The 18024-nt window shown below is 37.8% G+C and overlaps 1 protein-coding gene across 1 annotated transcript in view; it reads right to left on the reverse strand.

The window, feature by feature from the left end:
• Kcnh5 (potassium voltage-gated channel subfamily H member 5) overlaps positions 1–18024 on the reverse strand; it is a 283311-nt gene that overhangs the window by 106610 nt on the left and 158677 nt on the right. Inside the window, exon 8 of the mRNA XM_051196001.1 lies at positions 4417–4616. Coding sequence (XP_051051958.1) covers positions 4417–4616 — 200 coding nt within the window. The remainder of the gene's footprint in view (positions 1–4416; positions 4617–18024) is intronic.

Genomic DNA, 18024 nt, shown 5'->3' on the forward strand with positions numbered 1-18024 from the left:
AGTCATGACAAGGGCTGAAATCATTGTAATGAAAAAAGTGTAGAAAGCCACAGGGACTGAGCTCTAGTCCCAGCTCTGATGCATATTATCTCACTCAAATTATTTTAGAACATGTGCAACCCGTTTCCACAATTTACAGAATAATTATAAGGTAGAGCCAAGGAATGCAGTCTTTGTGAAAATTGGGCATTTTCTATATCTAACTGAAAATGGCTTCCTTTTTTTTCTTTTAAATTTAAATTAGAATCATGCTTGCTTTACATGTCAATCCCAATTCCCTCCTTCTTCTCTCCTCCCCTGTTCTCCCCACTAACTCCATATCCCATTCCCTTTCTGCTCCCCAGGGAGGGTGAGGCCTTCCATGGAGGATTTTCAAAGTCTGTCATATCATTTGGAGCATGGCCTATGCCTTCCCCCATGTGTCTAGGCTGATAGAGTATCCCTCTATGTGAAATGGACTCCCAAAGTTAAAAACAGCTTCCTAATGACTTGATTTTTATTGTTATAGATGAAAGTAAGCTTCATTTTATGTTTGCTAGTGGCACACCTGTTTGATTACATTTTTGAGATCATAATTTAATTACAAAATTTCTTCCTTCCCTTTTCTCCATCCAAACCCCACATATCCTTCATTGCTTTTCTTCAAATTCACAGCTTCTTTTTCACTTATTGTTATTGCATACATTTATGCATATACATATATAGTTCTAGATATAACCTGTTCAGGCCATATAATGTTACTTTAATGTATTCAGGGCTGATTGTTTGTCACTAGAAAACCAATTTGTGTGCTCTTCTCTAGGGAAGACCACCTTTCTCACACATAGCTTTGCTCAGCTACATAGAGTTCTCTGTGCATGGTCGAGACCTTATGGACCTTTCCCTGCCCAGTTTGGAATGTTCATTTGGTGTCACCATCTAGGCAGTCATGTTGGTAACTGGAATGCTCCATCACTGAGGACTAGCTTTCATAGTACCAGAAGGTGCCATGCAAGCTTCCACTGGAGGGAGGCAACCAGGAGTCCTATGTACCTTTGATGCCTATGAACTACATCAACAATCAGCATTGAACAATAACCATAAGGGTGCATTAGTGGCATTAATACCATAGTGGTAACCAACAGTTCTCTAATTGAACTTAAGACCCATTCAACAAGAAGGAAACCATGTCTGGTACTGAAAGTCTACCTAATACTCAATGTCAGTGAAATCAGTGCTAGTTTTTGGGAAAGAATCTACAACCACTACTTTACTAAACCAACATGAACTTTCTTTCTTTCTTCTTCTTCTTCTTCTTCTTCTTCTTCTTCTTCTTCTTCTTCTTCTTCTTCTTCTTCTTCTTCTTCTTCTTCTCCTTCTCCTCCTCCTCCTCCTTCTACTTCTTCTTCTTCTTCTTCTCCTTCTCCTTCTTTTCTTTTGGCTTTTTTCAAGACATTATTTCTCTGTAAAACAGTCCTCACTGTTCTGGAACTCATTCTGTAGACCAGGCTGAACTCTAACTCACAAAGATCTGCTTCCCTGGTGCTATAATTAAAGGTATGTGCCAACACCTTCCATTGTGACATTTTTTTAAAGGTAACATTACTATGTCTTTGTCACACTTACTTGCCAAAGTGGTCCAATATTATTGATTATAAAAATATCTTACAAATTATAAAAACTGATTTTGTACTTTGGCTGTGAATTTTCATTTCAGTATTTTTTCAGTATTTCCTTAGCTTATTTTTTTTATTAATGTAGAGGGTCTCCTCTCTCTCCTCTCTCCCTCTCTCAATCTCCCACTCTCTCTTGCTTGTGTGTGTGTGTGTGTATGCATACATATGTGCGCTTGCTTGCCTGTGTGCATGTGCGCATGTGTGTGTGTGTATGTGTGTGTGTGTGTGTAAAACACAGATATTCACACATTATGATTCATAACAACAGCAAAGTTACAGTTATGAAGTTGCAACAAAAATAATTGTATGGTTGGGCGTCAGCACAACATGAGGGACTGTATTAAAGGGTCACAGAATTAGGAAGGTTGAGAGCCACTGCCCTAGAGTTATAGTTACAGATGTTTGTGACTTGTAGTTATGAAGCTTGGAACTGAACTGGGGCCCTCTGCAAGAGCAGTAGTACACTTAACTTCTGCACCATCTCTCAAGATACATTTTGCCAATATCTCAACACATTACCGTTGTATTTTAAAGTTACATGTTATGTACACTAGTTATAAGCTAACTAGATGTCCAGCAGGCCCAGAGTCTTCTACTCTGTTCTTATATTCTTTACTTAAATAAGGGAAGTGGATGAAAATTTGTGTTTTCTTTTTGTTTGGGTAGCATATGGCATGTAGTCTAAGAAGTGTTTTTACACTCGGTCTCACTGAGGATGTAATTACTGGAATCCCCACACCCCCTGCTGGCTCAGAATTTGGCATGCATCCTTTTCTCATCACATACACTATTGCCATAGCTAACATGGATCTGATCTGAGTGGGGATTTCACTAATGGGCTGAAAGGGATCAATGGTCATGGTATGTTTCACACACACATGGCAAAGATGTTAGATTTGTCACAGCAACTTAAATCTGCTTTCCCATCACTCAAAAACAAACTAAAGTGTGATTCAACACCTTTATTCAACCTCCTCTGACTTAACTCTTTTCCCTTCTCATCTCCTAATAACCACCATTCTAAGCTCAAGTTGTCTTTTTACCTTCTCTGCATGAGAGAGAACATGAGTAACTTGTCTTCTAGGTCTAATTCCATTTAACATATTGCCCTCTAGCCCCATCTATTTTATTGTACATGGCAGGATTGCATTTTTTTTTCTTTAAGCACATTCACTTTATCATAACCATTGTGAATAATTCAACAATAAACCTGGGAATGGATATCTCTTTTGTAGAAAGGTTTACTTCCATTTTGTAGTTACCAAGAAATTAAACAGACAGATCCTGTGTTAGCTCTGCTTTTATCTTTTGTGAGGTAATATCCCATGCTCAATAGCAGTTGTGCTAATTTATATTCCAAAATATAAAAGTTCTCTTTCTTTCACATCCTTACCTGCATTTGTGATTTTGCATTTTTTTGTCACTCTTTGTGTGTATTTGCACTAACCACATATCAGTGGGCATTAACCAAGTTGCAAAGAGATATGATTTCATTACTCTTTCTTCAGTAGTCATTTGACTGGGACATTTGTGCAGCAGATTGTGAAATACTAAAGAAGGAGTACATCTCACTCCTTCAGAATTCTTCCATTCAACTACCCTGAGCACCACACACACACACACACACACACACACACACACACACACACACACACAAACACACATAAGCACATGTGTCTGGGAGGGTTCAGAAGTTAAAAGCACATACCACCTAGAAACAGCAAGGAACGTATTTTGCAATTTTACTGTCGGATGTTAAATGTAAGTGCTCTGAAAAGAATGTCTATGTCTTCACTGGTGCTAAAGTAAAATAACTCAGGATTGGCTTTCACTTACTATATGCCAGCTCTAGTTGCCATCACTTATATTTTATGTGAATCAGATGGTATAGGAAAGTGAGGAGACTTTAATTTGTTCATGTTGGTTCTTCTTTGCCCAAGAATAAAATAAGTGGGAAAGTTAGAAGTTCCCTTAAAAAGACATGAAATGAGACATGGGAATGACTGGAAAGGGGGTATGTCTCTATTACATATATGAAAGATCAAGGGCAGATTAAGAATTATAAGTTACTTTATGATGCATTTGATAAACAAACATTTAAGAGGAAGATACGATAGAAGATAATATACTTTTTTCACTCATAGCAGGGAAATTTCATTCTGTTTTTTCCTTTTAAAAATATACTATTTTAAATGTGTGTGGGTGATATGGGGGGTGTGGGTGTGTGTGTACACATGTGTGTGCAGGCACCCACAGAGGCCAGAAAAGGACATCTGATTCCCTGCAGCAGGAGTTACAGGTAGCTGTGAGCTGCCAAACATAGGTGCTAGTAACATAATTCCAGTCCTCACCAAGAGCAGCAAGCTCTCTCAACTGCTGAGTCATCTCTCCAACCTCCTGCAATTTTTAAATGGACAGCAAGTCAAATACAAAAATAAGAATAAGATTTCATAGGAGAATGCTCTGAGAGTTTAACAGAAAATTACTAAGTGGTAATGAGAATGTCATAAAGAAATAGGGTAATGAGCTGTTTTCAGGAACCAAATTTTCTCAGTTGAATATTGTGACTGGCACTAATTGATTGTTAATGGTTGGGTGCTCTGCACCTTCTAAGCACTCAATAAATATGGTTGATTGAAATGTTACTTATAAAAGCTATAGTAACATCTATAAAGCAATCACACAAAGGAATATACATGCATCAAAAAATCCTGCTAAGCAGATTACCAATAATAACAATAATAACAACAATCAACTATACCTTCTCCGTGTCGATGCCTTTTGACATTGACCATGTTGAGACAATATAATCCATGACTCGTTCACTAAGGCCTTTAGGGACCTGATATAATTTCAGGAAATCTCGAACATTATTCAGCATCTCATGGTAACGGTTGGTGTTGGCATACATTTGCTGGAAAATTGTGGTAACATTTCCAAAAATAGTTGCATAAAGAAGAGCTGAAATTTAAAAAAAAAAGATAAAAATAAAACAGATATCTAAAGTAAAAAAAATTAAATTGACTAAATCAGTAAACACTGTACAAAGTTCTCTTGATTAATTTCCATTAAACATATGAAGCCCTGACTAGACTTCTTGGCACCTGGTAGGATCTCTAGAAAGGTCAGCAGCACAACAAGAGTTGAGAACTTGGTTGATGGGAGATGTCATTCTGTAAATATGTTTCTCTTATTGGTTAATAAATAAAGCACTGTTGCCAACAGGAAAGCAAGATAAGCAGGACTAGGAGACAAAGAGGATTCAGGAAGTAGTAGGGAGGAGTTTCGAGATGTAGAACCAAAAAGGTAGTACGCCAGGCTCTCTCTCTGGTAAGATAAAACCAGGTGGAAATACTTAGATAGAAATGGGTTAATATTTAAGACAGAGCTAGCCAATAAGAAATGCTAGGAATAGGATAACAGCTTTATATCTAATACAGTGCCTCTGTGTGTTGTTTGGGGCTGGTGCAGCTCTGGAACCAGGCAGGAGGGAAAACCTACTCTTGACACTTGGTGAACCATCACAGTGTCAGACAACATGAAACTCCATGGAGATGCTATATCTTGTAAAGAATCAGATGACACAAAGTTATACACTTGCTAATATTTCTAACCCTATTTTATTTGCCTGTTGTTATAATTGTGTGTGCCTGTGAGGTGTATGTGCGGGGGATGGGGCATGTGTGCAACCATGTGTACAGAGGTCAGAGAACAACTTTGTGCCATCATGTCCCTCCTTTTACCTTTCCATTGGCTGTGGGGATGGAATTCAGGTCACCAAATGTATGCAGCAATATGTAATAAATAACAAACTAATAGAGAATAGCATTCAAAAATGTTATCCACTGAGTCATCTTGCCAGCTCCCAGCATTTCTGGCCCTTTTCCCTCCAGCCCCATGGGGTGATATATTATATACAATTTAATAAAGCCATTGGAGATCAAAATGCAAATCTATCCTCAGCCATAGAGCTAGGCAGTGGTGATACACACTTTCAATCCCAACAGCCATACTAGCTAGCCATAAAGGCCAGGTGGTGGTGGCACACACCTTTAATCCCAGCACTTGGGAGACAAAGACAGACAGATCTGTGTTAGTTCAAGGCCACACTGAGTTACTGAACATTAATCCAGTCTAAGAGAGAAACAGAGCTCACACAAAGGTAATATCAGCACTTGGGATCCCACACCTTTAATCCCAGCACAAGAGAGGTGAAGACAGGAGTGATATGGCTGGGTGGAGAGAGGAATATAAGGCAGGAGGAGACAAGAACTCATGGGATTGCAGTCTGAGGCTTGGGGGAGGAAATTGCAGTCTGTAGTTCAGGGAATTGTGGTCTGCATTTCACTCTGAGGATTAGTGGAGACAGTGTCACTTATTTGGTTCTGAGGTAGACTTAAGAGCTAGTGGCCTGGTTGCTTTGCTTTTCTGAACATCAGCTTAAACCCCAATATCTGTCACTGGGTTTTTATTATTCATGTTACAGCCCCCCCCCTCCCAAAGGAAACTTAATCAAGTCCCAGCTTTCCAGGGATTGATGATCTCACTTAGAAAGACATTCCCCTCTCCCAGTTTACTCCTTCCAGCTTTTGGAATACTTCTTTGGTCATAAATATTTTTGACAGGGCATCAGAAATACAGAGGGTGGAGATATATTAAAGTGCTCCACTTTTAGAACTTGGTGTAGATAAGCTGGAATAAAACTGACAGAGTGCTTGGAATCATTAAGCTTGTGTCCGTACAGAAAGAAGTAGAAATGTTTTGAGCCCGTCATTTTAAGGCCAACGACAGTTTGTGACCATTGTGACTTGTCTGCAGGGGACTATGAATGGAAATGAGTGTTGCCTAGGGCTGAACATAGAGTGTACAAGTTCCCCTCTCTCTGGATTCGGTCAGTCTGCTAATAAAGACTGCTGTGAAGAAACTTTGTGAACATCATTTAGTTCAAACCCCAACTGAACATGGACCCACTGTCTTATCATTCCTCGCCTCCTCCCTGTCAGTTTATTTCTTCTATTACCAGGAAGCACTGGCGGGAAGGGGATGGCACAGTACTCTGGCTGTAGGTAAAACCATGTAGCAACTACAGGAATTCACAATTATGTGTGATCAGCAGCGATCACTTCCGCCTGCCATCTTCCAAGCATTTGAAAAAAAAGAAAAGAAAGAAAAATGAAATCACTCCTTGAGAGAATACATGGGCTATTTCCCTTTGCAGCTTCAGCAGCCAAATCCTGTTGGGCCCAAAAGATGAAAAATCCAGTTAAAGCAACTTAGGATACTGTCTATATTTGATGAAAAATTATTTGCTATTCTCTGAAAGCAGGTTTCCTCTTCTGAATGTAACACATTTTAATTCCACAACAGAAAGCTATTATTTTACGAACATTTCTGTAGTTTTTACTTTTTCTGTTGTCATTTAGAGATTTATATGCCAGAGCAGGACAATCATTTTAAATTGGTAGTATTTAATTAAAATTTGGTAGAAACATAGTGTTCACTTTTCTAAACGAATCTTTAAAACTTTGAATGATCTTATTTAAAGGCATCTTCCAGAAAATGAAAGTAATCATAAACATGACATTTCCATTACCTCACTATCATTCTTAACATAAAAAACAATAATATGAACAGATTAATAGAGAATAACATTCAAAACTGTGTTTTCAGAAAAGAAACAAGCAGAGTGAATCTTTTAAATAATGAATAATTGCATGTTGATGAGACAGTGCATTAATTGTGTTCTGTAATAGTTTCAAGATTTTATAAATTGTCAGTCAATATCACAGGTTTACTTATTATTTATGATTAATTAGACTGACTCCCTGATATGTTTGCAATAGGCTGCATTTGCCAAACATCTTGTTGCTGCCTTCCACACAGGGGCAGAGCAAAGTGACAGCAAATAATGTCTCCCACCGAAGCATGAAGTTGAACAGCTTTTCACACTTTTTCAAGAGCTGAGGAAAACAAGAGAGAGACCATTGTAGTGGGTTTTAGCATAGTAAGAAAAGAAGTGTTGAAAAATTCAGAAAGGAACAATGCTCCCAGGCTATCCCCCTAACTTCAAGCAGTACACTGAGATACTTCTTCCCATCAGGGGAGGAAACAAGTTAGTCCTTAGATTTTTAACCTAATACTAAGCCTGCCACTGTAAAACCTAGGACTTCCTTCAGAAAATCAGGGCTCTGGCCCTATCTGGTGTCATGTTAGCATGACAATGGACTATCCCAACTGAGCACATGGAGGAATGTTATGCCTACTGCAAAGCGAGGATGGGGCTGCATTGGAATTCTGCCCAACTGATAACACCCAACACTGTGCCTATTAGGTCTCAAATTTCTACACCAAGGCCAAAGCCCCACAGGCAGAACTTCTGTACCTGTCCCACTTTGAGACAGAGACTTGGGTAGCTGCGGGAGTTGCAAAGTGAGAATACACCCCCAACAGACTGCAGTAGCATGGACTGTGACTCTAGACTGCATTGACTTGAGCCCAGAAGAGTTTGGAATTTGGACATAATAGTATGGAAGTATTGATGGCTTGTGGGAGCTTATGAATAATCCTCTGCCATGAGGTCCTGGAAGAGACAGAAGAAGCCTATGGCTTCGGGCCACACATCAGTAACTGTGCATGAGGTATCTGAGCTCACCCAACCCTAGAGAGAACTACAGAAACAGCTGCCCAACAACATGTTAACCAGGCATTTATAAGAAACAGAGGTCTCAAGCACCTTATAATACTGAGACAGTGGCAGTGATCCAGTGTGGCTTGTGGCAAACCTGAACTTAGATGTCTCATCCACAGATGAAATAGCTGTGGCCACAAAGCAGCTGTTTAGAACTCCTTGGACAGGCAAGAATGGACAAAATGAAGTACCCAATAACTGACTATAAAGTAATCAATCTATACAGCCAAGGAGTTTTTAAAAGCCTTTAAGGAAACTGAACAAATTACAAGGAAACGTAGAGGAAAAAAATTCAATATTTTATCAGAGAAACCTAAGAGGACTGTAGTGACTTAAATACTAACATCAGTGGGCCTTGAACTGAAAGTACACAAACTATAAATGGATCAATAGTTTTAATAGACTAAGTAATTAGTAGGCTATGAAAAGACTGTCAAATGAAAGTAAAAAAGATAGAATGAAGAGCAAGGAAAGTGCACCGCAACTTTGGGACAGCAGTAGAAGAGCAAACACTTGGGGTGTGGGATTCAACAGAGTCTGCACAATGTTACAGAGAGAAGAAGCACACTCAAAGAGATAACAGAAAACTGCCTGACCCTAAAACTGAAAAACTAAAATACAGGAGCATGAGGTCAGTATAACAGGACATCAAAACTCACAATAGGGGGATGGATGAATATACATATAGTGTTCTCTCTTTTTTTTTCTCTCTCTCTCCCTTATCTTCTTGTTACTTGACCCATTTTATGATCAGTGTTTAACCCACTCACATTTCAAAATGCCTTACTTTAATCCAGTAATGTTTTTCTTAATTTGCACTGTAACCACAAAGCAAAACCCAGTAACAGATATACCAATAATAATAAACAAGGAACCAAAACAGACTCTTAGAAAAAAAAATCACACAAGCACTGTAGAGAAGTCTAAGAGAGAGGGAGAAAGAACAGAAAGAAACTACAAACCAGCTACAACATAGCAGAGACAAGATATTCCTTAATAATTATATGAAATACAAGTAAATTATATTCCCTGAGAAGAAATAATGTGAAGGGACTGAACAGATGCTAAGCAATACCCAAATATGTGCCACTTACCACAAATGACCGTGTATTTCATCCCTTCTTGTTCATCAAGCATCTTTCCCTTCTACAGTAATCCCTTCACTTCACTCAGTTCTCTGCTTAAAGCTTCATTCCTCTCCTGACCAACCAGCTAGATGTTCTCTTGCATTCACATTCTCCAGATCCCTAGAAAATCACAATTACCTCTGCTTCTACTTATACTTGTATGCTCATTTGTTAATTGTTCATCTTTCACACTAGGGAGACAAATTCTATTAAGTATGCAGGGCATTTCTTTTATGTTCACTGCTGTATTTCCTCCAAAGAACACAGGGTTCAACTGAACCTCCAGAGACCTAGGGGCATCCCAAACTAACCAGCATCTACAGCCATCAGAGCCTTGGCCCCACCCACCATGAGAGGCCCCACATGCACCACTGGAGGAAGAAATGAGAAGAGGAAAGTATAAGAACACATTCAGCAACATAAAGAGTAATATGACACCACCAGAGTCTAAGGATTCTACATCACCAAAACTTGAACATCTCAACATAGATGAAAGCAGAAGAAAATGACCTTAAAACAATTATATGATAATGATAGAGGCCCTTAAAGAGGAAATGAGGAAATCCCTTAAAAATGGAAGAAAAGACAAAGGAAAAAATGAAAGAAATGGAGGAAAGACAAACGAAAAAAATGTAAGAAATCAACAAATCTCTTAAAGAAAGCAAGGAAAGCCAAAAAAAAAAAAATCAATCAAATAAGTGAAGGAAACAATTCAAATAGTTCAAGATATGAAAACTAAAATAGAGGCAATAAAAAAAAACAAAAACACAAACTGAGAGAATGCTGGAAATAGAAAATCTGGGTAAATCATAGAGCCCTCATCTAATAGCTGATAGAAACAGAAGTAGACATCCACAGCTAAACACTGAGCCGAACTCCTGGAATCCAGTTGCAGAGAGGGAGGAGTGATAAGAAAATGGGTTTAGACCAGGCCACAGAAACCCACAGAGGCAGCTGACCTGAACAACGGGGAGCTCATGGACCCCCAGACTGATAGCTGGGAATCCAGCATTGGACTGACTCAGACCCCCTGAATGTGGTTCTCAGTTAGAAGGCCTGAGCAGTCTAAGGGACCTCTGACAGTGGCACCAGGATGTATCCCTGGTGCATGAAAGGACTTTAGGAGTACATTCCCATGGAGGGATACACCCTTATCCTAGAGGCAGGGGGAGGGCCTAGACCCTACTCTAAATGACTTGACAGATTTTGATGACTCCTCCTGGAAGGAATCACCTTCCCTGTGCAGTGAGTGAGGTGGGGTGGGATGGAAAGGGGAATTGAGGGGGCTTGGGGGGGAGGGAGAGAGAGAGAGGAAACTGGGATTTATATATAAAATAAGAGAAATTAATAAATTTTTTTAAAATTTTTAAAAAAATCTGTGTAAACAATCTGGAACTACAGATGCAAGAATAGCCAACAGAATACAAGAGATGGAAGAGAGAATATCAGGTGTAGAAGATAAACTAGAGGAAATAGATTCATCAACCAAATAAAATGTTAAGGCCAATAAATCCTTAACATAAAATATCCAGGAAATATAGGACACCATGAAAAGACCAATCCTAAGAATAATAGGAATAGAAGAAGATGAAGAAGCCCAGCTCAAAGATGCAGAAAACATATTCAACAAAATTAGAGAAGAAAATTTTCCTAACCTAAGAAAGGACATGCCTGTGAAAGTATAAGAGATTTACAGAACACCAAATAGAATGGACCAAATAAAAAGTGCTCTTGACACATAATAATCAAAACACCAAACATATATAATAAAGAAAGAATATTAAGAGTTGTAAAGGAAAAGGGCTAATATATAAAAGCAGACCTATCAGAATTACACCTGACATCTTAATGGAAATTCTGAAAGCCAGAAAGTCCAGGATACATGTTCTATAAGCACTAAGAGCAAAGCTTTCAATCACTATAGATGGAGAAAACAAGATATCCCATGACAAAACCAGATTTAAACAATACATACGCATAAATCCAGTGCTATAGAAAGTACTGGAAGAAAACCTCCAATCCAAGGAAGTTAGCTACACTCACAAAGACATACAATAGATAATCCCACATTACAAAAATAAACAAATAAATGAAACACACACACTCATATACAATATTACCAATAATAACAAATCAAAAACTAACAAGAATTAACAATCAATGGTCATGAATATCCCTTAATATCAATGTTATTAATTCTCCTATGAAGACACAGGCTAACAGAATGGATACAAAGACAGAATCTATCCTTCCGCTGTATACGAGAAACACACCTCAACTAGAAAGACAGATGATACCTCAGAGTAAAGGGTTGGGAAAAGTTTTCCAATCAAATGGACCCAAGAAACAAGCTGGTATAGCTATCCTAATATTTAACAAATTAGACTTTAAATTAAAATTAATCAAAAGAGCTGAAGAAGGTCATTTCATATTCTTCACAAGAAAAATCCATCAAAATGAACCTCTTAGTTCTGAACATCTATGCCCAAAATACAAAGGCACCCACATTCGTAAAAGAAATCTTACTAAATTTCAAATCACACAAAAACCCCACACACTTATATTGGGAGATTTCAACACCTCACTCTCACCACTGGACAGAACTACCAGACAGAAACTTAACAAAGAAATAAGGGAACTGACAGAAGTTATTACTTCATTGGTTTAACAGACATTTATAGAACATTCCATCCAAACACAAAAGAATATACCTTCTTCTCAGAGCCACATGGAACCATCTCTAAAAATCAATCACATACTTACCAATAAAGCACACCCCAACAGATGAAAAAATAAAATAAAATTGGGATAACCCCCTGTATCTTATTAGATCATCAGGGATTAAAGTTAGAATTCAACAACACAAATTGTAGAAAGGTACAAAATCATGGAAACTGAACAATGCTCAAATGCATCACTCCTGGATCAAGGAAGAAATAAATAAGAGACTTCCTAGAATTCAATGAAAATGAAGACACAACATACCCAAACTTATGGGACACTTTGGAAGCAGGGCTAAGAGAAAAATTCATAGCATTAACTGGAGAATAGTCACATTAGAGAATTAACAGCACAACTGAAAGCTCTAGAACAAAAAGAAGCAAACTCACTGCAGAGGAGTAGATGCCAAGAAATAATCAAATTGAGAGCAGAAATGAATAAAGTAGAAACAAAGAAAACAATGCAAAGAATCGATTAAACAAAGAGTTGGTCCAATGGCAAGTGATTGGAACTAGAAAAAACCATCCTGACTGAGGTGACCCAGACACAAAAAGAAAAACATGGTATGTACTTGCTCATCAGTGGATATTAGACATAGAGCAAAGGATAACCAGCCTATAATCTACAACCCCAGAGAAGCAAGGAAACAAGGAGGACTCTAAAATAGACGTACATGGACCCCCAGAGAAGGGGAAGGAGACAAGATCTCCTGAGTAAATTGGGATCATGGGGGAAAGGACAATGAGGTAGTAGAAACAGGAGAGAAGATGTGGAGGGGGAAGAACATGAAGGATCAGGAAGGTTGAGTTGAGGGAAAAACAGAGGAGAGCAAGGAAAGAGATACCTTAATAGAGGGAGCCATTATGGCTTTAATGAAACATCTGACACTAGGAAAATGTCCAGGGATCCAAAAGGATGACCCCACCTAAGAATATAAGCAATAGTGGAGAGGTTACTTTAAATGCCCTTCCCTTATGAGAATGATGGCTACCTTAAATGCCAACCTAGAGCCTTCATCTAGAAGGTGATGAAAGAAGAAGCAGAAGCAGAGATTCTCAGCTAAGCACTAAGCCAAACTCCTGGAATCCAGTTGTTGAGAAGGAGCAGTGATGAGAAAAGGGGTCAAGACCATGCTGGGGAATCCCACAGAAACAGCTGACCTGAACAAGTGGGAGCTCACAGCTCCCAGTCTAACAGCTGGGGAACCAGCACAGGCCCGAACCAGGCCTCCAGAATGTAGGTGTCACTTAGGGGCCTCTGACAGTGGAACCAGTATTTATTCCTAGTGCAGGAATAGGCTTCTGGATCCCATTCTATGGAGGGATACTTTCTCTAGCCTAGCTACACGGGGAAGGCCTAGGTCCTGCCCCAAATGATATGGCAGAGTTTGATGGTTTCCTCAAGAAGGCCTAATAAGTGGATGGGGGGGAGTTGTTGGGGGGAATGGGAGGACAGGAGAGAGAAGGAACTGGGATTGATTTGTAAAATAAAATTGTTTTTAAGTAAAAATTAATTCAAAGAAATACACAGTTCCTGGGACACAGTTGGTGTTTGATATTTTTCTAGGAAATGCAATGCCCCACTGAAAAAAACAGCATTCCAAACCAATTATTGGTGATACAATAGTTTACTTGAAATACATATTACTAAGACAGGTGTAGTAATGAAATATTTAAAGTGAGATATTTATGTGCCCTAGTTATATTAAAATAATACATGTATCAGAAAATCCCATTGCTACTTTGCAAATATGAATGCTCATGATGGAGATGGCTAACAGTGTAGAGATACATCATACTTTTTTTACTCTCTAGGCAGAGATAGTCAATCACATTCTAATAATGACAAGGCTGAGGTGTGACAATTTCAGAAGTTTCTTTTTATATGATATTTTAGCCTTTTAGACATAATACAGCTGCTAGTTTGGTAAGCTTTAGGCTTGATGATCTTAGCATACATACCAGTAAATATCTTATGTAAAGTTTTAGTTTTCCTGTTACAAAATAATTACTGTAAACAAAATTATGGATGACTAAGAAAAGTGACAAATACTCCAATACCCCTGTCATCAAGAGGCAAAGTCCCTTCACCTTAAATCTTGGCATACCTCAATGGAATATGTTGGCTGTGGTTGCACAATAACATCTAGGTTTAAGCCTTAAGAAACTAGAAAATCCCAGTTCTTCACTGTTTGAATATCTTCCATGAAAACCTAGTTTTTATCTCAGGAGAAAGCCAATACATCTTTATGGAGAGAAAGAAAGAACCCTGGCCAACAGTCTTGACCATAGACTAAGTGATTTTAAATATTGATATGAACACACATTTCTACTCACATTCAATAGTATACTTAATCATCAGTTAATTTTTCAGTGTATTCAAGATATGAAAGATGAGACTCCACTGAACTGTGATTGTATGCATAGCACACAATGCAATAGCACTAGCTTACAAGCCATTTGGCTGAGCCAAATGGCTTTCCCAGGCCCATTCAAATTATTCTAGCCAGTACCAAAGAAGTAGAAATAGTTCATGCCCCCCAAGTCCTCAATAAATCACAGATGTATGACATAATAAATTGTAGTTCATTTTTAAAAGCCACTAAATTTGATTAGCTATGCAACTATAATAATTTAAACCATAATGAAGTAGAGTAGTTCTCATTGGGAGAGGACCTGCAACAGGATTGTAGAGAGCCTCTTGTGCTACATGTCATCATGCCAGAGTGATTCAGGAATAAAGCTTTTCAACATTAATTATGGTTTTATGCTTTAAAAGTGAAAGCACCTATTCTTATAAAGACATGGTGTTCTCAAAAACAGATATAAGTTGTTTTGAAAATGTTTAATATTTTCAAAAACAGATATAGGTTTGATGGGTCTAAGAGGAAGGCAAGGAGTTGGGAGAGAGGTATTTTTATAGAGTATAGACTGTGTGCCATCCACTACACTAGCCACTGGGACTGATGTTTTAAAAAGACATACTGTGTTTTCAGGGATAATCATTTGGCAATGGACAATCAATTGGTGTACTTTTTTCTGGGGAAGACCATCTCACATGCCTTTGTATAGCCTTGAGGCCTCATGGGCTTTTCCCAATTCAGTTTGGAAGATCCAATGATGTTATCCTTGTTCTGCTCACATTTGGGCAGTCATGCTGGTGAGACTCTATGGGTATAGCTTCTGAGATAGTAGGACACACAATATCACAACAAAACTCCTCTATCCCCTGGCTCTTGCAATCTTCCTATGCCCTCTTTCACATTGTTTCTTCAGCCCTCAGTACAGGATATTTTTGTAGATGTATTATATCCATTGAATGAATATATATATATATTCATGCAACAATAATTTATGAAATAACAGCAGGCCATGAACTTGAAGGGGAGAGTATATGAGAGGCTTAGAAAGAAGAAAGAAGAATGATGAAATGCAATTATAATTGTAAACCTTGGGGGGAAACAAGTATTTTTAATATGCCACTAAATATGAGATTATTACCTTCAAGTCATATACACAATTTCCTATAGTTAAGTACTAATCTTAGTTATCTCACATCACAGTATTGAAAAAAAGATTACATTTTTCTTTAATATATAGTTTACAAAAATCCACAAGGAAGGTTAGAACCACTCAAAGTATATGAATTATCAGTAGCTTATTTCTCAGACTTAAATAATTTGTAGGGCAAACCAAAAAAAAAATCTATATTCAAGTAACTAACCATAGAAGACACCACTAGTGAGTTACTACTGACAGTAGATAAAGTAATGATGTCAGGGAAGGTTATGAACAAACTATGTTCTGAATTCATTCCATTTTGTTTGTTCTTGGGGCAAGCTGCACCCACTATGCTTATTAACAATCTTTTCTCTTTGTAGACTCATGTGTCTATTCACAATGCAAGTCAACCCTGACTTTTTTTTATAATTATCCTCAGTGCATGAGTTTTATTATGTGACTGTTGATCTTAGACAGAGCTATCTAAAATACTGACATGGAAATGCAATTCTGGTAATCTGTGGGAACACAGAAGTGGTTTAACCACCATTTGCTTTCTACGAAGTTCACTGGAGCCCACCTTTTTTTGATGATATTTCAGAGGAGGTGACAATGAGTCCTATCACTTTGTGGTTATCTGTACAGCTTGATAGAGCATTTGTCATGGCCCCAATTGTTCTAAAGCAAAAAGCTGGTCTTCAGAAATCTCTGGTGCCAGAGTGGCTGTCCTCCCACCTCTCCTCTAAAGCTTCCTGTTTTCTTGGATCTTCTTTTGCAATGAACCATTTATATAGGGCCCCTCCAGGCATTCACATATGAGCTGGACATTTTCTTTTTCTAGTCTTCATTTAGTCGATGCTTCATTCTAGCCAGTATCTTCACTGTACCACTTATCTTTTATAAGCAAACCTCATTAAATACTTTGTGTTATATGCTGACTATTGAAAACTGTTTAAAACACTATCCCTCTCAAAGATACTGAAATTTCAAGAGAGGAATCCAATGAGACAATACAAGCTGATTGGTAAACTATTAGAATGAACAGTCAACTTATAAAAAATAAAATAAAAAAAAAGACAGAAGATCATTTTCATCATACATCAAATTTTAGCATAATTTTGGAGAGATTTCAAGAGCCTAGGATGGATCTTGTGTTTATCATAACAACCAGTTTTACCAAAATAGCCTTAGTGATTAACATTAGTCATTATATCATTAAGATGGTTTGAAAATTAAGAAAGTCATAATCCTAATTTATCATTTACTAACATCATATACATTATATTAAATGTGGAAGAAAAATTGAGTTAGAAAGGAGTGAAAAATAACATTTTAATTAAAAACAAAAATTCTAAGAAATCAAAGAAAGTAAAATGAAGAACTAAAATCTCTTATCTCTCTCTCTTGTGATTTTTTTCTTTTATGCCAAGTAAACCCATTTTCTTCATTCTCTCTAATCCATCACAAAACATGTGGCATACAAAAAAATAGCATACATAATTTTCTTATACAGTTATAATCTTTACAATGTTGATTAAAAACCTAGCTGAATAATGCACTGGTTTCATCTGTTCAGATCCATTTCTTTGGAGTTACATATGCAAATTATTCCTAGATGTATCAATTGTCAGGTAGCCAAAGGAAACTGGGCATTAAAATTGCATGAAAACTCTATTGTGTAGAGTTTTCAATCAATAAAGTGTTTTCTTTGTAAGCATATACACCTGAGTTTGTCCCTCAGGATTTACAGTAAAATGCTGGATATGATGGGATGAGTTTATAACCCCATCACTGAGAGGGAGAGGAGTACACATAGGAGTACATGGAGCTCACCAGATAGCCCAGTCTAAACAGTGAGCTCTAGCCCAGTGAGATTCTCTGTCTCTAAAGAAGTAGGTGAAATTGCTGAGAATGAACCTAGTTGTTGTTGCTGTCTTCTGACCTCCACAACTATGCATACACATTTACTTACACCTGCATATACATGTGCTCCTGCATGAATACTCTGTCAGAGCCCTTTGTTATTGACTATATTCCATCTTGACTTAAGGTCAGAGAGTTCAAAATTATTCTTGCTCCTTAAGGTTCAATAAGATGTTTGGCCAAAGGTGTGGCTACAAGATGTCTTGCTCCTCAAGACCAAATAATAGGATGATTGACCTAGGGCACAGTTACTAGACGCTTTGAGTGTTAAGCAGGTAATTACATTTATTTGTTCCTCGTAACATGGTAAGGAAGTCTTTTGCCCTCCCCTTTTACTTGAGGTATATAATGGCTATGAGTAATAAATTTGAGGTGTCTGCAGTATTCACTGACAGCCCACCCAACTCTAT

The sequence above is a fragment of the Phodopus roborovskii genome, unplaced genomic scaffold, assembly GCF_943737965.1.
Source record: "Phodopus roborovskii unplaced genomic scaffold, PHOROB, whole genome shotgun sequence".
Taxonomy (NCBI): domain Eukaryota; kingdom Metazoa; phylum Chordata; class Mammalia; order Rodentia; family Cricetidae; genus Phodopus; species Phodopus roborovskii.